This window comes from Convolutriloba macropyga, chromosome 6 (assembly GCF_964194025.1).
Source record: "Convolutriloba macropyga chromosome 6, txConMacr16.3, whole genome shotgun sequence".
NCBI classification, from domain to species: domain Eukaryota; kingdom Metazoa; phylum Xenacoelomorpha; order Acoela; family Convolutidae; genus Convolutriloba; species Convolutriloba macropyga.
In genome coordinates, this window is record NC_134473.1 from 52058333 (window position 1) to 52080195 (window position 21863).

Here is a 21863-nt window from a genome sequence, read left to right on the forward strand (position 1 = left end):
GGACTCTATTGAGCGAAAACGTTCTTTTTTTGTCATTTTCATTGTAGTAGTTATCATTTTTGAAGCCGGAAGACAGTTTAACTTTTCTTTTAAACGTCTAACGTTTTCTATATTGGCGTTTTTTGATATGCTTTTGACAAATCAGTGAAAAAATAAAGTTCTTTTGATTAGAACTAAACATAGCTAGAGTAATTCGATGAGATGTTCGATTGTAGATAATCTGTGAATTCTGAAAAGGGGCAAAAAATACAGTCTTATTACAGTCTTGCTTTTTCAACATGGTCATTCAAAACTAATTCATTTTCTGTTCAGTGGTGGAGTATTTTTCAGTAAGGAAGCGTACCCTGATGGTCGGCAATAAAATGACAAATCACAAATGTAACTTCGGAACAAATCGAATTCGATTCAATTGGATAAATCAGATAAAATGCATTGAACAATTATCCAATAAAAGATCCCGCCTGGACGCAATAATGATCATAATTGCTCTTCACATTTGCGTTTGATAATCTAGAAAAAAGAATTAGGATTATGAAACTGACATTATTTAGCTCACTTACAATAAGGATTATTATCTCCGGGTGCAACACTGGCAACTAAGTGTCTCTCACTATTGGAGCTCACCATCAACCCTGACTTGATATACTTCAGCACAAAGATACGTTCAAATGAAATCTCTTCGGGTATCTCCCATCTGATTGGTTCACCCTGAGATCTGTCTGGTGACTTGATGACGTCATCTGAGCTGTGATTGGCAGATGTGGGTTGGACTGATTGGTGTTGATGAGCTATCAGTGATATTGGCTGATATGTAATGTTTGTCAAATTGTATGGTCCTCCGTTTATTGTACTGTTTTTCACCTGAAGATATTTACTTAATTTGTCATTAATTGATTTTGCAAGTTAACCATAACTTCTACTGGAAGTTACTGGTTAAGTGACAATGGTTTTTATCACATCAGAGCACTGTGAAACAATTTCGCCTTAAACAGAAACAATATTTCTGGAATATGGTCGCAGAAAAACCAAGATTCAAATGTTGAGACTTTCCAGACTTTCCTTGAGATTCCATAATCAGTCGTTAAACGTTTTCTGCTGTCAATCATTGAGATTTAAACTTGCCCTAGTGTGGAACTCCACATGAAAAGTCCGTTCTCGGATGTTACGTATTTAAAGACCGTTCTCGACGGATAACTTGTATTTAAAAAAATGGCTCAACTTAGAACTCTTTTCCTCTACTTAGGCTAGTCAAAAAGATAGCAGATCGACGATAAACAAGGAAATCAATTTTGGCTCGACCCGAAACTTGTACTCTATTTTGGACGGACAATGAAACAAATTAAGTCCACGACTTTAGCTTGCAATTCCGGTAGAGTCACTATGCATAACATTCCAAAATTTTTAGTAAAAATAGGCTAGGGCTGGTAGCGCGATCAAACGCCAGCCGGGAATTAGTTTTTAGAAAGACATATTTTTGGCTCAAAATGCCAACGAAAAAATTTGTTTCAAATTGGGAAAAGAATTCGGCCAAATATTGAGGAGGGTAATCAACAACTGCAATAAAACACAGTATTACACCCCCTAGCTAGACTTATTCAATCGTCAAAAAAATAGCTACAGACTAGGGGAGAAATTTGATCGCATCGGCAGTTAAAAGAAAAATTTGCATGAAATCTTTTGTACAAAGAAACCCTGGTCGAGACCGGATGTTAATCTTGCAATATCTTGCAAGACGATGTTAATCTTGTAAGATATTGCAAGACGATGTTAATCTTGCATGATCTTGCAAGATAATTGCAAGATTAACATCCGATTTTCAAACCGCGAATAAAGAAATTAAGTATTCAAATGACAAAAAAATCTACTCCAAATGGTGCCATGTTTATGTCTAACGGTTATTTGCATCGCATTTTATCTTCTCCTTTTATTAGCCTGTTTATTTGGATTCAAGAGTAAGAATAAATATAACATTGAATTGTAAATAGGGTTTAAATACCATGAAAATCAATTTTAAATAGCAAGTTGAAACAAACATTTACATTTAATAGTGTTCAAAACAGGTTTTAATTTAATTATGTACTTTTTAAACATTTTTGAACTATCATTTAATTGAAAAACACTTAGATGAACAAAAGAACGTTGAACGGTTATTATGCATGTTTCTTGCACGACAATGTTTATCTTGTAAGAAACTTGCAAACACAAGATCATTCTAAGACAGTGATAATTTTGAGGAACGAGGCTTGGTAAATAATCTTTAATTTTTCTCCATGCAGATCATGCAGATCAGATAAACTTTAAGTGAACATTTTGAAGGATTCACTTTTGAATTTACAAAATTAAATTTTCTAATTATTTTTTACTGATATTAACTGAAAATATTTCGTAATTAAAAACTAACAAACCTGGAAAACGTTTTTTTAATTAAATTCAGAAATCTAAGGGTTAAAGAACATTCCAGGGAACTTTTGTAGAGCCAATTTTGACCAACTATCACATTTTGGAGATAGAGAAAAGAAGGATACAACAATAGATTAATTCATCAATTGTTCAAAAAGCTTCTTCGATTATATTTACAAATAAAAAACAGGTTGATGAAGTTAATAATTCTTAAATCTTCATTGAGTATTATGGCACAAATAATTTCTTATTTGGTACCAAACAGCAATTATTCGATTTCCAACTATGCATAGGCTAAACAAATGTTATCATGCAAAAAATTAAATTGCTCGGTGGATAATTAAAAAAGAACTTTTTTAATAAAAAACTTTTCGCAGATTTGACAGCATCAGAGAATGTGAAAACTAAATTCATTTATTTCATTAACTTGTCGGTTCCTGACTCAAGTTTAATATTTTGAAAACAATAGAAGTTCAACATTTTACGTGGCGTAAGAACTTAGCAGTTGACCGAAGCTGCTGACTTTATTAAAATTTTCAAAAATGTAACTTGGATTACTTTACTGCTTGATGAATTCCTCGTTTGATTATATGAGATAACTAATTATGTAGTGTTATCCACTGATCTATGGTATTGATGACAATTGTGACAAGGACAATTTCATAGTGTCTATAGCATTAACAATTTATAGTATTTGTACTCTGAATCATATGTAGGCTGAGGTTTGAAAAATTCGCTCCAAGCAGAGCCGTTTTACTCGGTGAATAAATTAGGTTTCGAGGAACTAATCAATCGATGAACTTTTTTACTTCTTTTTACTATACAAAATAGAAGATCTCGAATTCCGACTCCTGAACAAACTCGCTTCTATATAGACTTCTTTGTTCTTTTCTGACAAAATTATCCCAACCATTGCGACTTTCAATTTGCCTTTGAGGTCAAAATGCAGTTGGAAATAAACCTCTCGGGCCAACGAACATTGCAAATTAAAGTAAGATAAGCATTAACTAGCTTCGAAAAATTGGAAATTTCCTCTCAATTTTCTTACATCACTTTGCGGTTAAATTGTTTGAAAAAACTCATCTTACACAATTTTGCCGCTTCTAAGCGTAGATCTTGCAATAATTAGAGCGTTTCTAAGCGTATACATAAATTTAGCGTTGACAAGCATTGCTATTCTATAGTTTCAAGGTTCTGCAAGCTTCTCTACTCTTCTCTGTACCACAATAACTTACTTTTCTCTAGAATTGTGCTCTTCATCATTCTGAGTCTAACAACACGTATCTTACGTGGCAGTGAGTGCGTTGAATCCTTCGGCGCATCAAATCTTTTCAAGAGCAGATCTTTCAATTTTTCAGTGTCTCTAATTGAAGATCTTGAAAAAGTATTAAGAGTCTCTAACGGCTGCTCTTGCATTATTGCGCCCGAGCTTAATAACCCAGTAACCAAATTGAATAGCGCTTCAAGGTCATTTCAAGCAGTTCAATTTAGAATAGCATGACAAGCGAAATTTAATGCTACATTCTATCGAAGCCATTTGGATTTGTTCATTTTGTTTAACATTTATATTCAGTAACTATTATTAGTACACAATCGTCATACATGAAGTGAAATTGAAAATCAAACATTAAATACGCTGTTATTGCCACCTATGCAAGTGTTCACAATCACACAAATTTAGCTCAAACGGGGCAACCGATACCCAACTTGGAAAGCCAGATTCGATGAATTTCGCGATATTCATAACAAGTCAGAGAGTGCGGGGCACCGTATACGGTTTCCCGAACCGCAACCTCGGTGCATTCAGAGAATCTTACGACATAGTAATCTACAACCAATCAGAGATGCAATTTTGACAAGTACAGCAGTATAAATAGAGCTTGAAAAACTACCAGAAATCAGTTGAAACTGGTTGATTTTGTCTTATTAAACTGACATACAGTGCGTATTGAAGCACACTTTCTTGAGCGGTAAATTACTTGTTATCGTGTCTTGCTTCTGTAGATCATATTAGTGATTGTACAGTTTTAACTTTACTTTGACTTGTTGAAAAGAGAGTTAACTTTGATATTCTCAAATCTTTCATTCTGAGGAACGAGGTTCCTAAGTAAGAGAAACTTTGAGCAAAGCAAACAGTCTGTTGCTCATACAGGCTTTAACAAATTGCGCCATAGTTCACAAATTGCGTTATTGAGCAATTGTGTGCGCTGAAAAGCACAAAGTGCGAATTTGGTTACATTTGATAACTTTGATTAAAGTGCGACTTCGGTTACATTTGTTAACTTTGATTGTCGGAAAAAGTTCGCCCAGAACAATAAAATATTGCGAGATAGAAATTGTTTAGCCTAACCAGTCGCTAGGACAGTTATCTAGAGCTGCACATAAGGGGTTTTGCATTTTCGAATTATAATTTGAGTTATTAACCAAAACTCAAGCAAAATTTGATTGTTTGAAACAAGTCTGTTATACAGCAAAGCTGAGCAATTAGTTATCAGGAGTAATTGAGCAACAAGTAATGCAACGGTATTCTACAGTATAGCGGATAATACAGTTCACAACAGTTAACTGCAAAAACACAATATCCGGAGAGATTTGAAACCGCTGAAACGAAGTTTTTCTTGACTTTGATAGGAGAGCAGCCGTTACATTTGGTCCGCCGACCGGACAGTGGAAGGCAAAGTTCTGTCCAATCTGATGAAGAGAGTGCCGAAGCCACCCCCAAAGAGAATCAAACAAATCAACAGCGCAACGCCAGTGAGGCAGAGCGAAAGTCGGGCAGTGACGCAGAGTGCAATTCACAAAACAAGCTGAAGAGTTAACCTCGCTTAAAAGGAACAAGCAAAACAAAAGGCAACCAGGCAATCCCTGCACAACCAGCAGAGAGGAGCTTCAATCAGCAGCTCAAAGGTACGACAAGAAATTCCAAGATTTATTGGAAGAAGTCAACACTAAAACAGCGATTGGCTACAAATTAATTGAAGATTCAGATCGACCCAACAAACTAAAGGTCCTCTACCTCTACCAACAGACTGTTCACCTTCTAGAGGAAGAAATACCCAAGCAACTGCAGCGTCAAAACAAGCTTGTGCCCTATCCAGCTAATTTCGTTGAAGAGCATCTGAAAGAAGCAAGGAAGTGCAAAGCAAGTTTGGACTATCATTGGCTTGCATATATAAGCAAGGGCACGCAACCAGAAATGAATGCTGAGCAAAGCAACGCAACCTAAACAGTGAACAGCAGCAAGAACAACAACTAGCCAACGGAAAACCCAGTTGCTCAAACAGTGCAAAATGGAGCAACAGCAAGCGGCCAAGAGACGGAGAATGCTTCGGAAACATCTTCAGCAAAGCAAAGGCGCGATGAAAGGATGAAGAAATTCGATGTCGAATTCGAAACCAAGATGCGATTGGAACAGGCACGGTTCGAGCAAAGGAAGCTAGAGCTGGAAATGCAAAAGAAGGAACTGGAAAACAAGCACCAACTACTGGAGGAAGAGCGTGAGCTAGAGCGCAAAGTGAAGAGAACAGCGTTAGAGAACGATGATGGTCGTTCCCAATCAACTGGTGCTCGAGACAAATCACCCTTCAACTGAACCTCAAAGGAGAGAGAGGTCTCAGACTGGGCAGACTGGGCAAGCAAGATCGACAACCTTCTAACACCAGAACGATCAACAGCTCGCTTCGAAGTAACCCCTGAAGTGAACAGGCATAGTCACTTCTCACGATATCGCAGTTCACGAGACCGATCCTCAGGTGTTGAAGACCGAGACGTTTCTCCCAGAACTGGTCTATTACGATACAGCACTGGCTATTCAGGTAGTAGTAACCTACCAAAGCTGAAGTTGAACAACTTCGACGGAAACCCTCTCGAATGGCTGGAGTGGGCTAGTATGTTCATTGCTACAGTGGATCAAAGACCAATATCAGACTCAGAGAAGATGAGCCATCTGAAGACTCCACTGACAGGCAAGGCAAGGTCAGCAATCTCTGGAATAGGTTATTCTGGACAATTCTATGGTGCTGCATGGAGCATTCTGGAGAGGAAAATTGGAAGGCCTCATGTGATCATTGGTGCACAACTGGAGAGTCTTCGCAAAGCAAGTCGGGTGAAAGCTCACGACTCAACAGGTCTGATCAGTTTCTCAGTTATTGTTTCGAACTTTGTGAATGTGCTCAAAGAGTACAAGCAGATTGGTGATCTGCAATCAAGCTCGACACTGTATATGGCAGTAGATAAGCTACCCCAAGTTCTCAAAGAGAAGTGGTGGTTCTATGTTGATGATAAAGATGAAGATTGGCCTGATCTGATTATGTTTGAAAAATGGCTATCAAGGATGGCATTTGTGCACGAAGGGTTTTCAGCTTTCAAGGGAGAACGAAGAGAAGAAGACCGGAGAAGCACAAAAAAAGAAAAAATGTTCTCGAAAACATCGAACTTCAGTGCTAGTTCGAACGTGAAAGAAACGAAGCAAATGCAAAAGGATCACTGTCCACTAGCTGATGGCCCTCATAAAATATGGAACTGTCCACTATTCAGGAATTTGAGTGTGATTGATGGGTACGCAGCAGTGAGAAAGCAACGCTTATGTTACGGATGTCTAGGCAAAGGACATGCAATCAAAGATTGTAAAGTCAATGCGTGCGGCATCAATGGATTCATCAAGAAGCACAACCAATTGCTACACTCAGAAAACCAAATGGACGAGGGCAACCATGCAGTCAACGTAAGCGCAGCAACAATCAACCAGAGTAACAAAGTTACTAGCTTTCTTCAGATAGTTCCTGTCTCAATACAGAGCGGAGGCAACAGGCTGAACACATATGCTTTCTTCAATAGTGGATCAACAGTTTCATTCATCGATCAAAGTGTGCAAGAAAAGTTACGGGAACAAGGCACCGGTGTGACGCTCAACATAGCTGGCATACACGGACCGAAGGATCTGAAGACAGGACCGAAGGATCTGAAGGCATACACGGACCGAAGGATCCTCAAAATAAAGGGACTACATTCAAAGGTGCATTCAATCGAAGCGTTTGCACACCCGTCAATCTACTTGGGAAACACAAACTACAACTACAACAAGCTGATGCAAAGCCTCAACCACTTGAGTGTTTTACCAAATAAAAGCTTCAACTTGATGGAAGTTGGCATCATCCTTGGTCAAGATGCTTATGAGCTACAACGCCCATTGGACTATAAGATAGGAACACGAAGTGAACCTTTCGCCGTTCTAACAGAGCTAGGATGGGTAGTCAGCGGACCCATGACGGGCAAAAGAAGACAAAATGTTTGTCATTTCGCCTTCACTGAAGATGTGAAAGTGGCTGAGAATACCCAAACCTGGTGGGACATAGAAACCTATGCTTTCAAAATCAACGTCCTCAGTCAGTCAAAGAAGGAACTGCAGGCACAAAAGATGCTAGGGAGTACGACAAAGTTCACAGGTGAGCTGTACAAAGTGGGAACGCTGTGGAGTGAACCAGAGCCAAACCTACCGAACAACTGCAGCTCAGCCTTGGGTCAGCTTTACTCACTGGAGCGAAGATTCCAAAGGGACCCAAACCTGAAGAATATGTATCAACAGTCAATAGATACAGACGTAGAAAAAAGAATCGTAAAGATATTGGACGAGTCCGAAGTGAAAGGGACCTTCGGGAAATAATTGTATTTGCCACATAATCCAGTGCTAAACCCGAACAAGCCGGGCAAAGCAAGACGTGTTTGCAACGCTGCCTCCAAGTACAAAGAAGTATGCCTAAATGGTAAGCTACTAGCAGGACCTGATCTGCTACATGGGTTGATTGGAACAATATTCAGATTCCGTGAAGGACCAATCCTGACAGCTGACATCGAATCGATGTTTCTACAAGTGCAAGTTCCCGAACAGGATAGAAATTGCTTGAGATTCTTATGGCGTCCAAGAATTAACGAACCTGTTCAGATATACGAATATCAGCATCAAGTATTTGGAGCTAAAAGTTCTACAACTTGTGCAAACTGTGCTCTCAAGCGAGTGGGACTGGACAACGAAAAAGAGTATCCGATTGCAGCAAAGGCAATACAAAACAACTTCTACATGGACGATTTCATCAAATCATTGGAAAGCCCGGAAGAAGCAATTGAAGTTTTCAACCAACTACAACCTCTTCTCTCACAACATGGATTTGAGCTGAAGAAGTGGATAATCAACAAAGATGTAGTTACCGAAGCAATCCCAGAAGACTTGAAGTCAATCAGCAACACGAAGCAAGTCGAAGTGGAACCCAGTACGGAGGGATCTTCAGTGCTAGGACTACAATGGACCGTTACAGATGATAGCCTTCAAGTGTGTAGAGGTACCAACAAGGAAGTGGAAACCCCTATAACCCAGAGGAAGATTCTGTCACTGGTATCTTCAGTATTCGACCAGATCGGATTGTTTGCTCCGTTCAGTGTTCATATGAGACTATTTCTGAAAGACATCTGGACTAAGAATGGACAACATTGGGACAACGAAGTGGAGCCTAGTGAAGAAGCAGATTTCCTGAGATGGAATGAACAACTTCCAATAGTGGCTGAAACAAGCATCGATAGAAGATACTTCAACAGAGAGAGGGACAAAACTGAGCTTCATGTGTTTGCTGACGCATCTGAAGACACGATGTGTGCAGTGGCCTATCTACGTTCACAACCAAAAGAATACTCAGCTGACTTAGCATTTGTCATTGGAAAATGCAGAGTGGCACTGATGAGGCATCTTTCAATACCGCGATTGGAATTGCAAGCGGCAGTCATGGCAGTGAGGTTGAAAGAACAGATAGTCTAGGAAAATGAAATGAAGATAAACAGTTGCAGTTTTTGGTCAGACTCAACTACGGTATTGCAGTGGATACACAGTTCCTATCGCAAACAACAAGTGTTTGTGGCCAATCGAGTAGCTGAGATACTAAATACCACTGATGTTTCACAGTGGAAACATGTCAGCGGTATCAACAACCCAGCGGACATTGGCACCAGAGCAATCAACATTAAAGAACTCAAGAGAAGTGAGTGGCTCACTGGGCCGGCCTGGTTAAAGTGACCAGAAAGTGAATGACCGGAGCAGGTGAACCTAATCTTTGCATCAGATGAAGAGAATATACCCTCATCAGTATTCCTGATACAGGCTGAAGAGAAGAAAGCTGTTATCCAGTGAAAACGATTCAGTGACTTCAACAGACTAGTAAATACAGTGGCATACGTACAGCGAGCATTGAAAAAAGACAAACCTGCAACACTCGTAGTCAACATTGAAGAAAGAGAAAAAGCAAAAGCAACAATCTTCAAGTTACTACAGCAAGAAGAGTTTGGTGAAGAGATGAAATCCCTCAAAGTTGAAAAGGAAATTCCAAAAGGCAGCAAAATCCTACAATTCTCCCCTTTCTTAGACGAAGAAAGACTTATTCGAGCCAAAGGCAGAATAGGCAAAAGTCAATTGGACTTCAATGCAAAGCATCCAGTTTTGCTACATTGGAAACATGACGCGGTTGAACTATTCTTGCGAAACGAGCACAAGGACAATCAACACGAAGGTACGAAGCATGTGAAAAACATTGTTCAGCAGAAAATGTGGATACTAGGTATACGAAACGCCTTAAGATCAATCAAGAACAAGTGTGTTACCAGCAGAAAAGGCAGAGCACAAACGATAGCACCAGTCATGGCAGATCTACCCGAAGAGCGGTTAGATGTTTCAACTGCCTTTACAAATATTGGAGTTGACTACTTTGGTCCTTTCATTGTGAAGATTGGGCGAAGAAATGAAAAGCGATGGTGTTGTCTCTTTACTTGTCTAACTATGAGAGCGGTGCATATAGAAGTGGTACCTAAGTTGGACACTGATAGTTGTCTCAATGCACTAATGAGATTTATTGCTCGAAGAGGCAAACCGAATACGATCATCAGCGACAACGGGAAAAATTTTGTTGGAGCCGAAAGAGAGTTTGCAGAGTACGTTGCGGCATGGAACAAAGAAGGGATCGAAGAACATCTAATTCAACGAGGGATCAGATGGAAGTTCAATCCACCCGCAGCACCTCACTTTGGAGGAGTATGGGAGCGGTTGGTGAGAAGTTGCAAGAAGGCAATGTTTGCAGTGTTGGGGAACAGATCAGTCACCGAGGACGCTCTTTCAACTACGATGTGTGTGGTTGAGCAGACATTGAATGCAAGACTTTTGACTCCAGTCAGTTCTGATATTAACGACTTAGAAGCCTTGACCCCCAATCACTTCTTGCTTGGCAACAAGAATGTTTGCTTACCCTATCTACCATGCGCAGAAGATATTGTGGATCATCGAAAGCTATTTCGACAAACTCAAGCCTATGCAATGGGCAGATTTCGTAAAGAGTATCTGCCAACTCTGAGCGTGGATATTATAATCTATGTTGAGTTACGGAGACCTTCGATGGGTCTGACGGTGTGATTCGATCAGCAATAGTTCGAACGAGCGACGGAGTGTACAAGAGACCAGTAGTGAAGCTCGCCCAGTACTACCTGGAAAAGATGTTTTCGCGATGAAAAACAGGGCCGGCGATATTGCGGCTGAGTTTAATAACTCAGTAACCAAATTGAATAGCGCTTCAAGGTCATTTCAAGCAGTTCAATTTAGAATAGCATGACAAACGAAATTTAATGCTACATTCTATCGAAGCCGTTTGGATTTGTTCATTTTGTTCAACATTTATATTCAGTAACTATTATTAGTACACAATCGTCATACATGAAGTGAAATTGAAGCACAAACTTTAACTACGCTGTTATTGCCACGTATGCAAGTGTTCACAATCACACAAGTTTAGCTCAACCGGAGCAAGAGATACCCAACTTGGTAAGCCAGATTCGATAAATTTCGCGATTTTCATAACAATTCAGAGAGTGCGGGGCACCGTATACAGTATCCCGAACCGCAAACTCAGTGAATTCAGAGAATCTTACGACATAGTAATCTACAACCAATCAGAGATGCAATTTTGACATGTACAGCAGTATAAATAGAGCTTGAAAAACTACCAGAAATCAGTTGAAACTGCTTGATTTTGTCTTATTAAACTGACATACAGTGCGTATTGAAGCACACTTTCTTGAGCAATAAATTACTTGTTATCGTGTCTTGCTTCTGTAGATCATATTAGTGATTGCACAGTTTTAACTTTACTTTGAGTTGTTGAAAAGAGAATTAACTTTGATATTCTCAAATCTTTCATTCTGAGGAACGAAGTTCCTAAGTAAGAGAAACTTTGTGCAAAGCACATAGTCTGTTGCTCTTACTGGCTTTAACGAAGCCTGGCATAGTTCACAAATTGCGTTTTTGAGCAATTGAGTGCGCTCGAAAGCACAAAGTTCGAATTTGGTTACATTTGTTACTTTGATTAAAGTGCGACTTCGGTTACATTTGTTAACTTTGATTGTCGGAAAAAGTTCGCCCAGAACAATAAAATATTGCGAGATAGAAATTGTTTACCCTAACCAGTCGCTAGGACAGTTATCTAGAGCTGCACATAAGGGGTTTTGCATTTTCGAATTATAATTTGAGTTATTAACCAAAACTCAAGCAAAATTTGATTGTTTGAAACAAGTCTGTTATACAGCAAAGCTGAGCAATTAGTTATCAGGAGTAATTGAGCAACAAGTAATGCAACGGTATTCTACAGTATAGCGGATAATACAGTTCACAACAGTTAACTGCAAAAACACAATATCCGGACAGATTTGAAACCGCTGAAACTAACTGGGCGGTTTAAAGTTTTCATTGACTTTGATAGGAGAGCAGCCGTTACATGCATAGTGTTTCAAAGCTGTATCATAATAAATTGGACTTTTGAAAAATATTTATTATAACTAAAACGTCTTATTTATGTTAGATCAACGCCAAAAAAAAGAGTTAAATTAATTCAAGACTTATAATTTAGATTGCCTAAGTTATGTAGGATCTACAAACGCTGAATTATGTAAGATCAACTCTTAAAAACAGTGATGTCTTTTTAACACTGTTAACGATGGTATTAAATCAATTCAATAAATAAACCGGATATCATACATTTTTTGAGAATTTGATAGTTAGTTCTCGGACCGGCACTTTATTATTTCAGTATTCTTCCTTTTAAAAAATGGACCATAATTTACTATTTTCAAATTTTTATAGCTTAAGACTAACGCAATATTTAAAAAAGCATTCGGAAATACAAGAGCAGATTTGTTAGGGTTTGCCCAGCTCTCTAGAACAATTCACAAGAAGCGTTTTAAGAAAACTTTTTATATGTTGCTAGCAAACAGAAACAGCGAAACAGCTCTATTTTGTTTTCTCAGAAATAGCACTTTTCGGCCTAAAAATTAGCACTTAACTGAATACACAAATTTTTTTTGGCCTCAGACAATTAATACACTGAGAAACGTCAACAAAAGTTTGGTTGGAACAACTCCTGCACTCGATGAAAAACAGCAGTCATCTTATTTTGTTTTGTGAAAATTTGAAAAAAAAACAACAAAACATGTATTAGTTCTAGTTTTTATTTTTAAAAAAGGCCTAATGATCAAGTTAATTCAAAATTCACGCGCTATCTGTTGAAAAATTGTTTCTGAAAATTTTTATCCATTGTCTTCAAACTCAAAAAGTTCGGATCAATGCGCCCAGCTTGAACAATGGAACAAAATCAGTTCTTTCGACTCTAAAAGCGGCAAACAAATAGTCTTAATTGACGAAATTTTTAAAGCAAGCAATTTCAGTTCTTTTTGTTTCATTTGACAATTGAATTGGTGGGAGCAAAAGTTCTGTCAAGAAAACCGAGTTAAACCTTTATTCAAACTCGGCACAATAACCTATTAAACAAAAAGTCCCATGAGTTTAATTTAAGTTTTAGATTAACCAAACCCAACAATGCTGTTAACGTTGGTCGAACACTAATTCAACGAATCAATTCAACAGCTAACTTACATTTTGTTTACTTTTTGGCACTGAGCCCTCGGACCGAGGACCATATTATTTGAGTAAGCTTCTTTTTATTCAATTGGACTTGGATATAATGGGTTTCTAATTGACTGACGCAAAGTTTATGGATGTATTGACTCAAAGGCAGATTGAGAAATCGAGGGCATATTCGGCAGGTTTTGTCGGCAACTCTTTGAACTAATTAAAATGAAGCTCTTGCAAAATTTTTTCGAAGCCTACTTGCGAATAAAACATCAAAATAGCTGCCTTTTTTTCTCTGAAAAAATGGATCAAAATTTTTGCCTGGTAAGACAATATATACAGTAAGAATTTTCATCACAAAATTTTGCTGTAACACTCCCGGACTCACTGAAAAACGACTGCTGCTTAAAAATTGCGAAACGAAAAGAATAAAGTTTACTAAATATTTGCAAAATTTCTGGCAAAGCTAGACCAAATGTTCCAGCTTATTCAGGTTGCATACGTTGTCTGCAGAAATATCATTCTTGGAAACTGTTCCCGAAACTTTCTTCAACTCCAAAACATTTCGGATCAAGGCGCCAAATTTGAATCTTACAACAAATTCAGTTTCTTGACTCTAAAATCTGAGAACAGATTTTTTTCTATTTACGTAATCTTTTCTTTACATGTAATCTTTAATAATTGCAGCTACTTTTGCAGATTTTTTGACACTTGAACTGGTGAACTATGAGCTCCGTCGAGAAGACCTCGTGAAGTGTTAATTAACATTCGGCAGACAAAGTTAATACTCAAAAGTTCTGAAACGTTATGTAAACAAGGCGGCTCGTTAATGTGCGTTCGCACATGATGTTCCGACCCGAGCTCATCTACATTTTTAACTTAATTGTCAACCAAATGAAGAGATAACAAAAATAGATGTTTGACTTTAAAAAACACGTTACAAAACGTAAATACTAATTGAATTACATAATGCCATTTCTCATTACAGCGCTCACGAGATCAACCAATAAAAAGACTACGAGAAAAAACAGCAATCAACAAAATATGCGAAAACAAAATTTTCACGGCAGAAACCCAATATATAATTTTAAAAGCACCTAGTAACAACGTCAAAATGCAATCAGACAAAACCTTAACTCCACAAATTTAGTTTTTGCTAACTATACAGCAGATATGTTTTTCATAATGAGATTAGGTAAAAAGTTGACATAGAGAAAAAAATGATGTTAAAGTCAAAGATCAATCAACATTTCCTAAAAAAAATAATTTCAAAAGTCTAAAAAAATCTTTAGCTTTTTAACAAAATAATTCTTGATAAATTTACTAAAAAGTCAATATGAAACTAATGGGACCTGTCTTTGCTGAGACTAAGCCATGGGAATAAACTAAATACGCAGAAAATCTCAAAAAATACGAACAATTTACACAAAGACGCAGAAAATCTCAAAAAATTAAGAACAATAACATAAATTATTGAAGCCATTAAAATCATTAGCTATTATCTGAATTTTATTTATTTTTATTTCAGTTTACATTTATACTCATTTAGCTAAAAGTATACTAAAAGAGAAAAGAAGTTCGTTCATTTGGGCCACATTTGAAAATCATTGGGATCTGTTATTACCTGAATAAGCTAAAAGAAGAGAAAAAAGAAACGCAAGTACACCACTCACAAAATTTTTTATGAAAACGCATAATGTCCACCAACCAAAACATCAGTTACGACATAATATTAGTAGACAAGTTGTTTTTTGAAATTCAAGGAATTGGAGTGGACTTCTCAATGACGAGAATAAGTTGACGAAAAGAACAAAAAAACTGAAAAGTTTGAGAAATCTTTGAAAATGTGAAATATCATAATTTTTAAGACTATTGGCTTTAAACTGACTGCTTCGGGTAACATCACTCATTACAGGCTTATGGGCAACATTACAGGCAACATTACAGGTTTATGAGACCGATCAGAATTTTACGGCTACCTAAAAATAAAAAAAAAAGCAAAAACAGCAAACTCACAAAAATTAAGCGAGAAAAGTTTCAAAGCCATTAGAGAATGAACTTTTCAATATAATCTCTTCTATTTTCAATTAATTTTTTAACAGCAAAGTGATTGTTTCTATTGTTACAAAATGACTTGAAAAACAACAAATATAAACAAAGATATTAAAACCACGAAGTTTTTGAGAAAAGCCCTAATATCAAAGACATTAAATTCAATTATTTTCAACGCAGTTAATTAAACACACTAAATTCTGCCCCGATGAAATAGCAACCATAAGTTTCATTCATGTGACATCAATAACTCATCTCAATAAGTCGTATGGCAAAGAAAAATACACCAAAACCACGAAATTTTTGAGAAAACCTGTAGTATCAAAGTCATAAAACTCTACAGCTTTCAACGGAAGCCATTTAATACGCTAAATTATGTCTTAATGATGTGACGACAAGGATGTTTTTAATTCAAAATTTATCAATAAGAGATTACAACAAGTCATTGTCTATGAAAACATCAACAAAAACAGGCAAAATCCAAAAGTTCGGTAGAAAATTGAGAGAAGAAAGTGTCGAAGCTATTTAAATCATAAGCTTTTTTTCTCTGAAAATTTTTTCAACGATCCATTGAACGTCTTCACTAAGCCAATGGGAGCTATCAATATTAGGATAGTGTAATACGATTTCAAAACGAACCAAAATTACTAAAAAAAATCCAAAAATTATAAAAATTATGAAAACTCATGCACCGAAGTAAAAAAAACCAATAGTTAGAAGACAAAACCGCTAATTAGATAAATTGTTTTGATGTAGAAAAAAAGCGGTTCTGTCATTACCGAGACTGATTTACAATCCACGAAAATAAGCTTAAGATTGATTTATGTTCAAAAAAAATTCAAAAAAAAAATATTTTTAAAGTCTTAACAGCCATTAAACTCAAAAGCTTTCATAGGAATTCAATGAATAAGCTCAACTATGCCACGATGTGAATACAAAGATGTTTATCATGCCTAGGTAATCAATAAGACATCACAATATGTCTTATGTCTATGAAAAATAACAACAAAAACAGGCAAAAACCAAAATTTCTTTAGAAAAATGGTAGAAGAAAATATTGAAGCCATTTAAATCATGTTTTTTTCTCAGAAAGTTTTATCTATGATCTTTTGGTCGTCTTCACTAAAGGAAGATGTAGCCATCAATATTAGGATGACGTTATAAGATTTCAAAATGAACCAATAAAACGAAATGTCCAAAAAATTTTTAAAAAAATTTGAAATCTTGTGGCATTGAAGACGTATAACCAATCGTTATTTGATAAAGCCGCCAATGAGATTAACGTATGTTGCAGTGGTATGAAGGAGTTCAATCCTGTTTTACTGAGACGAACTTACAGTTCACAAAAATAAGTTTATGATTTACTAATTTTAAAAAAAAATTTCAAAAATTTATTTTCAAAGTCTTAACAGCCATTGGCTGTCCACTCACAGCACTAGATAGGTTCACTTATTGCTCATTAGCAAATCTATTGCATCTTTAGTCAAAAAGTTTATGCCATAGGATTATAAAACTTAAGTAAAACCTCAAAAAATAAATCAAAATTTTATTTGAAATTACGAAATTTGAGATACGAATCCAAAAAAACATGAGCGATCCCTTCGAAACAGATTTTTTGTTCATTGGGCTTCAATTGATCGTAAAAGAGGTTTGTCATTAACGGAACTTCGAAACTTCGATATTAAAAGTGTCTGGTAGTCTCTAGTTGACTTCAAAAACAAAAAAAATTGCAAAATTTTCTAAAAAAAAAGAGCTCCCAAGCCTAATTCGATTTTTTTTTATATATTAAACTTCCCTCTAAGACTAGAACTAGGCTTTATTATCTCCTTTCGTCTATTAAAAACATAAAATTGATTTACTTTTTGGCGTGAAATCTAGTTTTGAATTAAATTTTTCGTAGAAAAAACGTTAATTCGAACGAAAATTACGGTAAAAGTGAACAAAAGTGAACCAAATATCAAGTGTTCACATGAAACTTTAAACCTCGATAACTCCTCGAAAAAAACAAAATTCTAAAAAATCTTTTTAATTTCGAATTCTACGCTGGACGAGCTTTTTAATGATAGCACGCACATTTCTCTACGATGAATATATCGGTCGGCCAAATTTCACGGAACAAAAAAAAACCCATTTGAGTATATAGTTCCTCCCCCCCCACAAGTGGGGTCGGAAAAATTAACTCATTGAACTAAAAGTCTTGAGCAGTTGTTAATATGCTCTATGTCGACCGCTATTTCATTTAAAATCAAGACAGAAATTTAATTGTCGAGTTTTTGTAAGGTCAACGCTATTTTAAACGTTAAAATAGTTAAGATCAAAGCTAACATCAGTTTATGTAAGAGTTAACATCAGTTTATGTAAGATCAATTCTTAATTAACAACTATTTTATGAACGGCCAACGCTTAATCTTATGGTTGACGTTCAGTTTATGTACGATCTAAGCTGAGAAATGCAAAACTATGTAAGATTTACGCTTAAAAACGGTGACATTGTTTTTTCTGCGCATTAAGCATTTTTCGTAAATTGAACTCATATACCACCAATCTTCCATAAATTTGCGTTTTTAGAGTTGACACCTCTGCCCTTGATTACTAAAACTTTTGAACAAGACTGGCTAAATTTTATATTTTTCGAAATTTGGTTTGGTTTCAGTCTGGGACATTTTAACAAGCATTCTGTAGAATCGTTGAAAACTAAGTTTTAGAATTTAAGAACACTTGGAAAAGTTAACAAGAATATCTAATTAACAATAAAATTTTAATTTGGTTTTTGCACAACCTCCATTTTTTCCCGTTTTGTCACAACCACATATTTTTAGTTCTGATTATTGATAATCTGATGAAACATCAACATACAATCCAAATTCACTTTGGCTTCTCTACAAAAATGTTATAGCTAGTCAAAGTATGAAGAGACAATTTTGTCTTTCATAATGCGGCGATTGTTCATTTTCCTGTGGCGTTGCCTTTGAGATAATCTGTCACTCGGATCCGGTTCAAGCCGGCTTTTGCCAAAACTAAAAATAAAACCTCAGCTTGACTTCGTAGCCTCAAGAGATTAAATACGATTATATGTATAGAAGGTAGAAAGCATCTCAATAGGTGCTCGCTTTAAAGTGCTGGGGGCAAAAATCGCTCAAAGATTTGAAAAGCATTCTTGAGGGCTCTTAAGCAAAACCAAAAGTAACGAGCTTTCTTAATCTTATGTTTAAAGCTTGTGTCGGTTATATAAACAATCACTTTGTAGATCAAGAATTTAGCCAATTTTACTCAATAAAAAAGTCATAAAATCTAATTATCTTATTAAAAATTTTCAGCCGTGTTTGCATCGCAGAAATCGTTTTGTCAGACTTGAGTTTGAGAGTTTAAGTGAGCATTTATGAAGAGCAGGAATAATTTGTTCACGGATCATTGAACTTTGTTTTGTGATGTCACACGCCCGAGGTAATGACACGTAACCGATGAAGAGTCTTCAAAAGAAATTAGAAATTTTCGCAAATATGACAACACGAGTTTTATGGACATAGCTAAAGGGATTGTCTTTTGAATTATCGCATATTAAGACGCTCTTATTACTTTCAATTAAGAAATTGTTGCTTTGACAATTATACTCTGTAGAATTGATTCTCTAAACTGTGCTGAGGTGGTGTACGCGTCATTAACTCACAGATATGTTGTCTCTCTGCGTTGTTGTTTTAGAATTTGTGAGATGATTAGTCAACTAAACGGCTGAAAAATTCTATCACACAATGTGTCAAAAAGATAAGCAAGTATTATGAATGGGTTTTGCGATCTTATGAGACCTCATGATTTGCGATCGACAAGCATTGATATATTTTTTTACAAAATAGGAAAATTTGTTCTAAACAACGCAAAAATCTGTTAAAAATTAATATAGTAATATAAAAAAGATAGCAGGAATAGATCTGATTTACAATTCAGAGAATTCAACAAACTGAACACAACACTATCAACCTCTTTAAAAGAATAGATCCAATTATAAACAAATCATATGTCAATACGTCCACGAAAATAAACAGAAAAATACAAAAAATTCAAAACCAATATTACTTCATTTTAGAAAAGTAGGGTTATCGAAGTTACCGGGTTATCGGGTTATCTTATTTCAAAAGACATCAAATTCGAAAGTCTTTTGCACAAGGGCAGTTTAGATAGTAAACGCCAATTTTCAAGAAAACCACTGAGAAACAAACTAAAACGACAATACCTAACCTTTAATACAAAACTATTTTTTAACGATCTCATTGAAAATATGTTGCATCGAAGTCATTAAAGCACCCAACTAAAGCTTGACATATTCAACATCTATCGCACTATCGATAGACAAAAAGCGCTTACCAACTTCAATGAAAACTTCTGGGTGACTACGTAACAGAATTAGTAAATGCATGAAACAATCAAAAGTTCAAAAATTGTCAAAAAAATGGTGTCAAATTCTAAAAAACCAGAATAATTATGCCTAACTAGAGAGCTAATGAGAGCTTGCAATAATGATTAACCGATGAAACAACGAAAAACAATTTAAAAAAAAAGAAAAATCTTTAAAACCACAAACAAATTTTAAAACAATTTTTGTCAAAGCAGTAAAAACTGTTAGCTGTGGATGATACGATTAAACAGACTAAGACATGACTCGTTAGAGAACTTAGAGGTCTATCATTACTGACACTAGGTGACTAAAAACCTTTAAAAAAAACGCAAAAATAGACAAATTAGTAACAATTGTTGGAAATAAGTCGTGACTGAGTAGTTGAAACGTTCAGATTTGAAAATCAAAATATATGGGAATTCAAAAAAGTAAAACTTTTTTAAAGCAAGTCGTGCCGAAATCCTGAAACAAAATCGGACGGATATTACTCAAACTGGACTCAAAAGAGAGCCACTTAGAGCTTAACAAATCGAGACTAAGTGACAGAACATTGAAAAGAATGACAAAATAAGAAAAATTCCGAAAAATCGGTAAGAGTTTTCTGAAAACAAATGCTGTAAAACGTTTCGATTTCAGTTCAAATCAGTAGATTATTTAAGAATAACCACTTAAAGTGCCATTAAAACACATCATTGATCATACTAAATGACAAAACAACACGAATGCTTCAAAAACAATTGCTCACTTAAACTTTCAAAAACAAATAAAAACAAAAAATCATTTACCTTATGAAAACAAATTGCTTCTTAGTAATGAAAACTCACTAGAGTCCTTGAGGTGTCCAAACGATTGCAACTACACATTATTGGAACACACATCTGACGTTAAAAAATTTAGTAGAGATAATGCAAAGAAAATCTGCGAAAACAGAAGTCAAATTGCCAGACGTGAAAAAAAATAGCGCTTAAAAGCTAAAAATCTCTTTAAACACATACCTATTACTTCACTTAAAAAATAGTTTGGGAAACTTCACGGCCAAAAACTACCCGTTTTTTGCTCCGGTTACTATTCCATCTTCATTTAAATCATTACCCCGTTTTATGTTCTCATTCAAAAGAAAAAAGTCAAAAAAATTGTGTCCAGATCTTTAAAAAAGCGAGTGCAGCAAGAACAATTCAAATTCTTTGAGTTTTAAAAAACGGTGTATGGAATACTCAAAATGCAAAATGTTTGAGTCAGCAATTGATATTAAATCAGTTCATACTGCTGAAAAATTAGCTAAAAGCTATGAGAAAGAGCTGACATCTGCAGCAAATGAGTTCTTCAGAAATGTTCTTTTTTGTAATATCAGAACATAGATTACATATTAGACCGAGATCCAAATATTGCAGATATGTTATGTCCAGGGATCCAAGATTTGTTGTACGTCGTTTTAGTTGCACTTAGTATTTCGATAAACGATTTGTAAATCCAAAATTATTAAATTCGAGAAAAATGAGCATGCCTTTGAACGAACGATCGGCCAATTTTTACTAGCCAACTATCTACCAAATTAAGCAGAGACAGGAGAAAGTCAAAAAACGAAATGTAGATAACACTCTGTAGTTTAAAACTTGAATTCTCAAAGTGAAAGAGGCTCATACCAGTCTGGTTTCTTTTCTTTCGCCAGAATGCTTTGCTTTTAGTTCAAAAAGAAATCCCCATCATAACAATTTCACATTTCGCTCTTAGTTGGCAAAAATGAAAATCAAAACAATTTCACAAGCATAAAAAAACAATGATTCGGTTAAGTAAACTCCTAAATTAGTCAAACAACACAAAAAAGATTATGTATTCAATTGCTAACTAAGTTTCAAACCAAACATCCATGACTATGGTTCTTGAAGAAAAAATCAATTTTTCATTATCGTACTTGGCTATTGTCTATCTAATTGATTTAGATTTTGTATTCTCAAAGAAGAATTATTAAAGGCACCGGAAAAAATTATCAAGAGATCCATCAACAGTTCATACTGGAGGCAACCAGAATTTCAAGTTCAGCAGCCAATTGGCATAAATCAGCGAATAAGTTATTCTTTGAATTCTTGAGGCACG

The 21863-nt window shown here is 35.7% G+C and overlaps 1 protein-coding gene across 1 annotated transcript in view; it reads right to left on the minus strand.

Moving 5' to 3' along the window:
- Window positions 1–21863, minus strand: part of LOC142341038 (uncharacterized) — a 42633-nt gene that overhangs the window by 4685 nt on the left and 16085 nt on the right. Inside the window, exon 3 of the mRNA XM_075391871.1 lies at window positions 561–861. Within this exon, the coding sequence (XP_075247986.1) occupies window positions 561–861 (301 nt within the window). The remainder of the gene's footprint in view (window positions 1–560; window positions 862–21863) is intronic.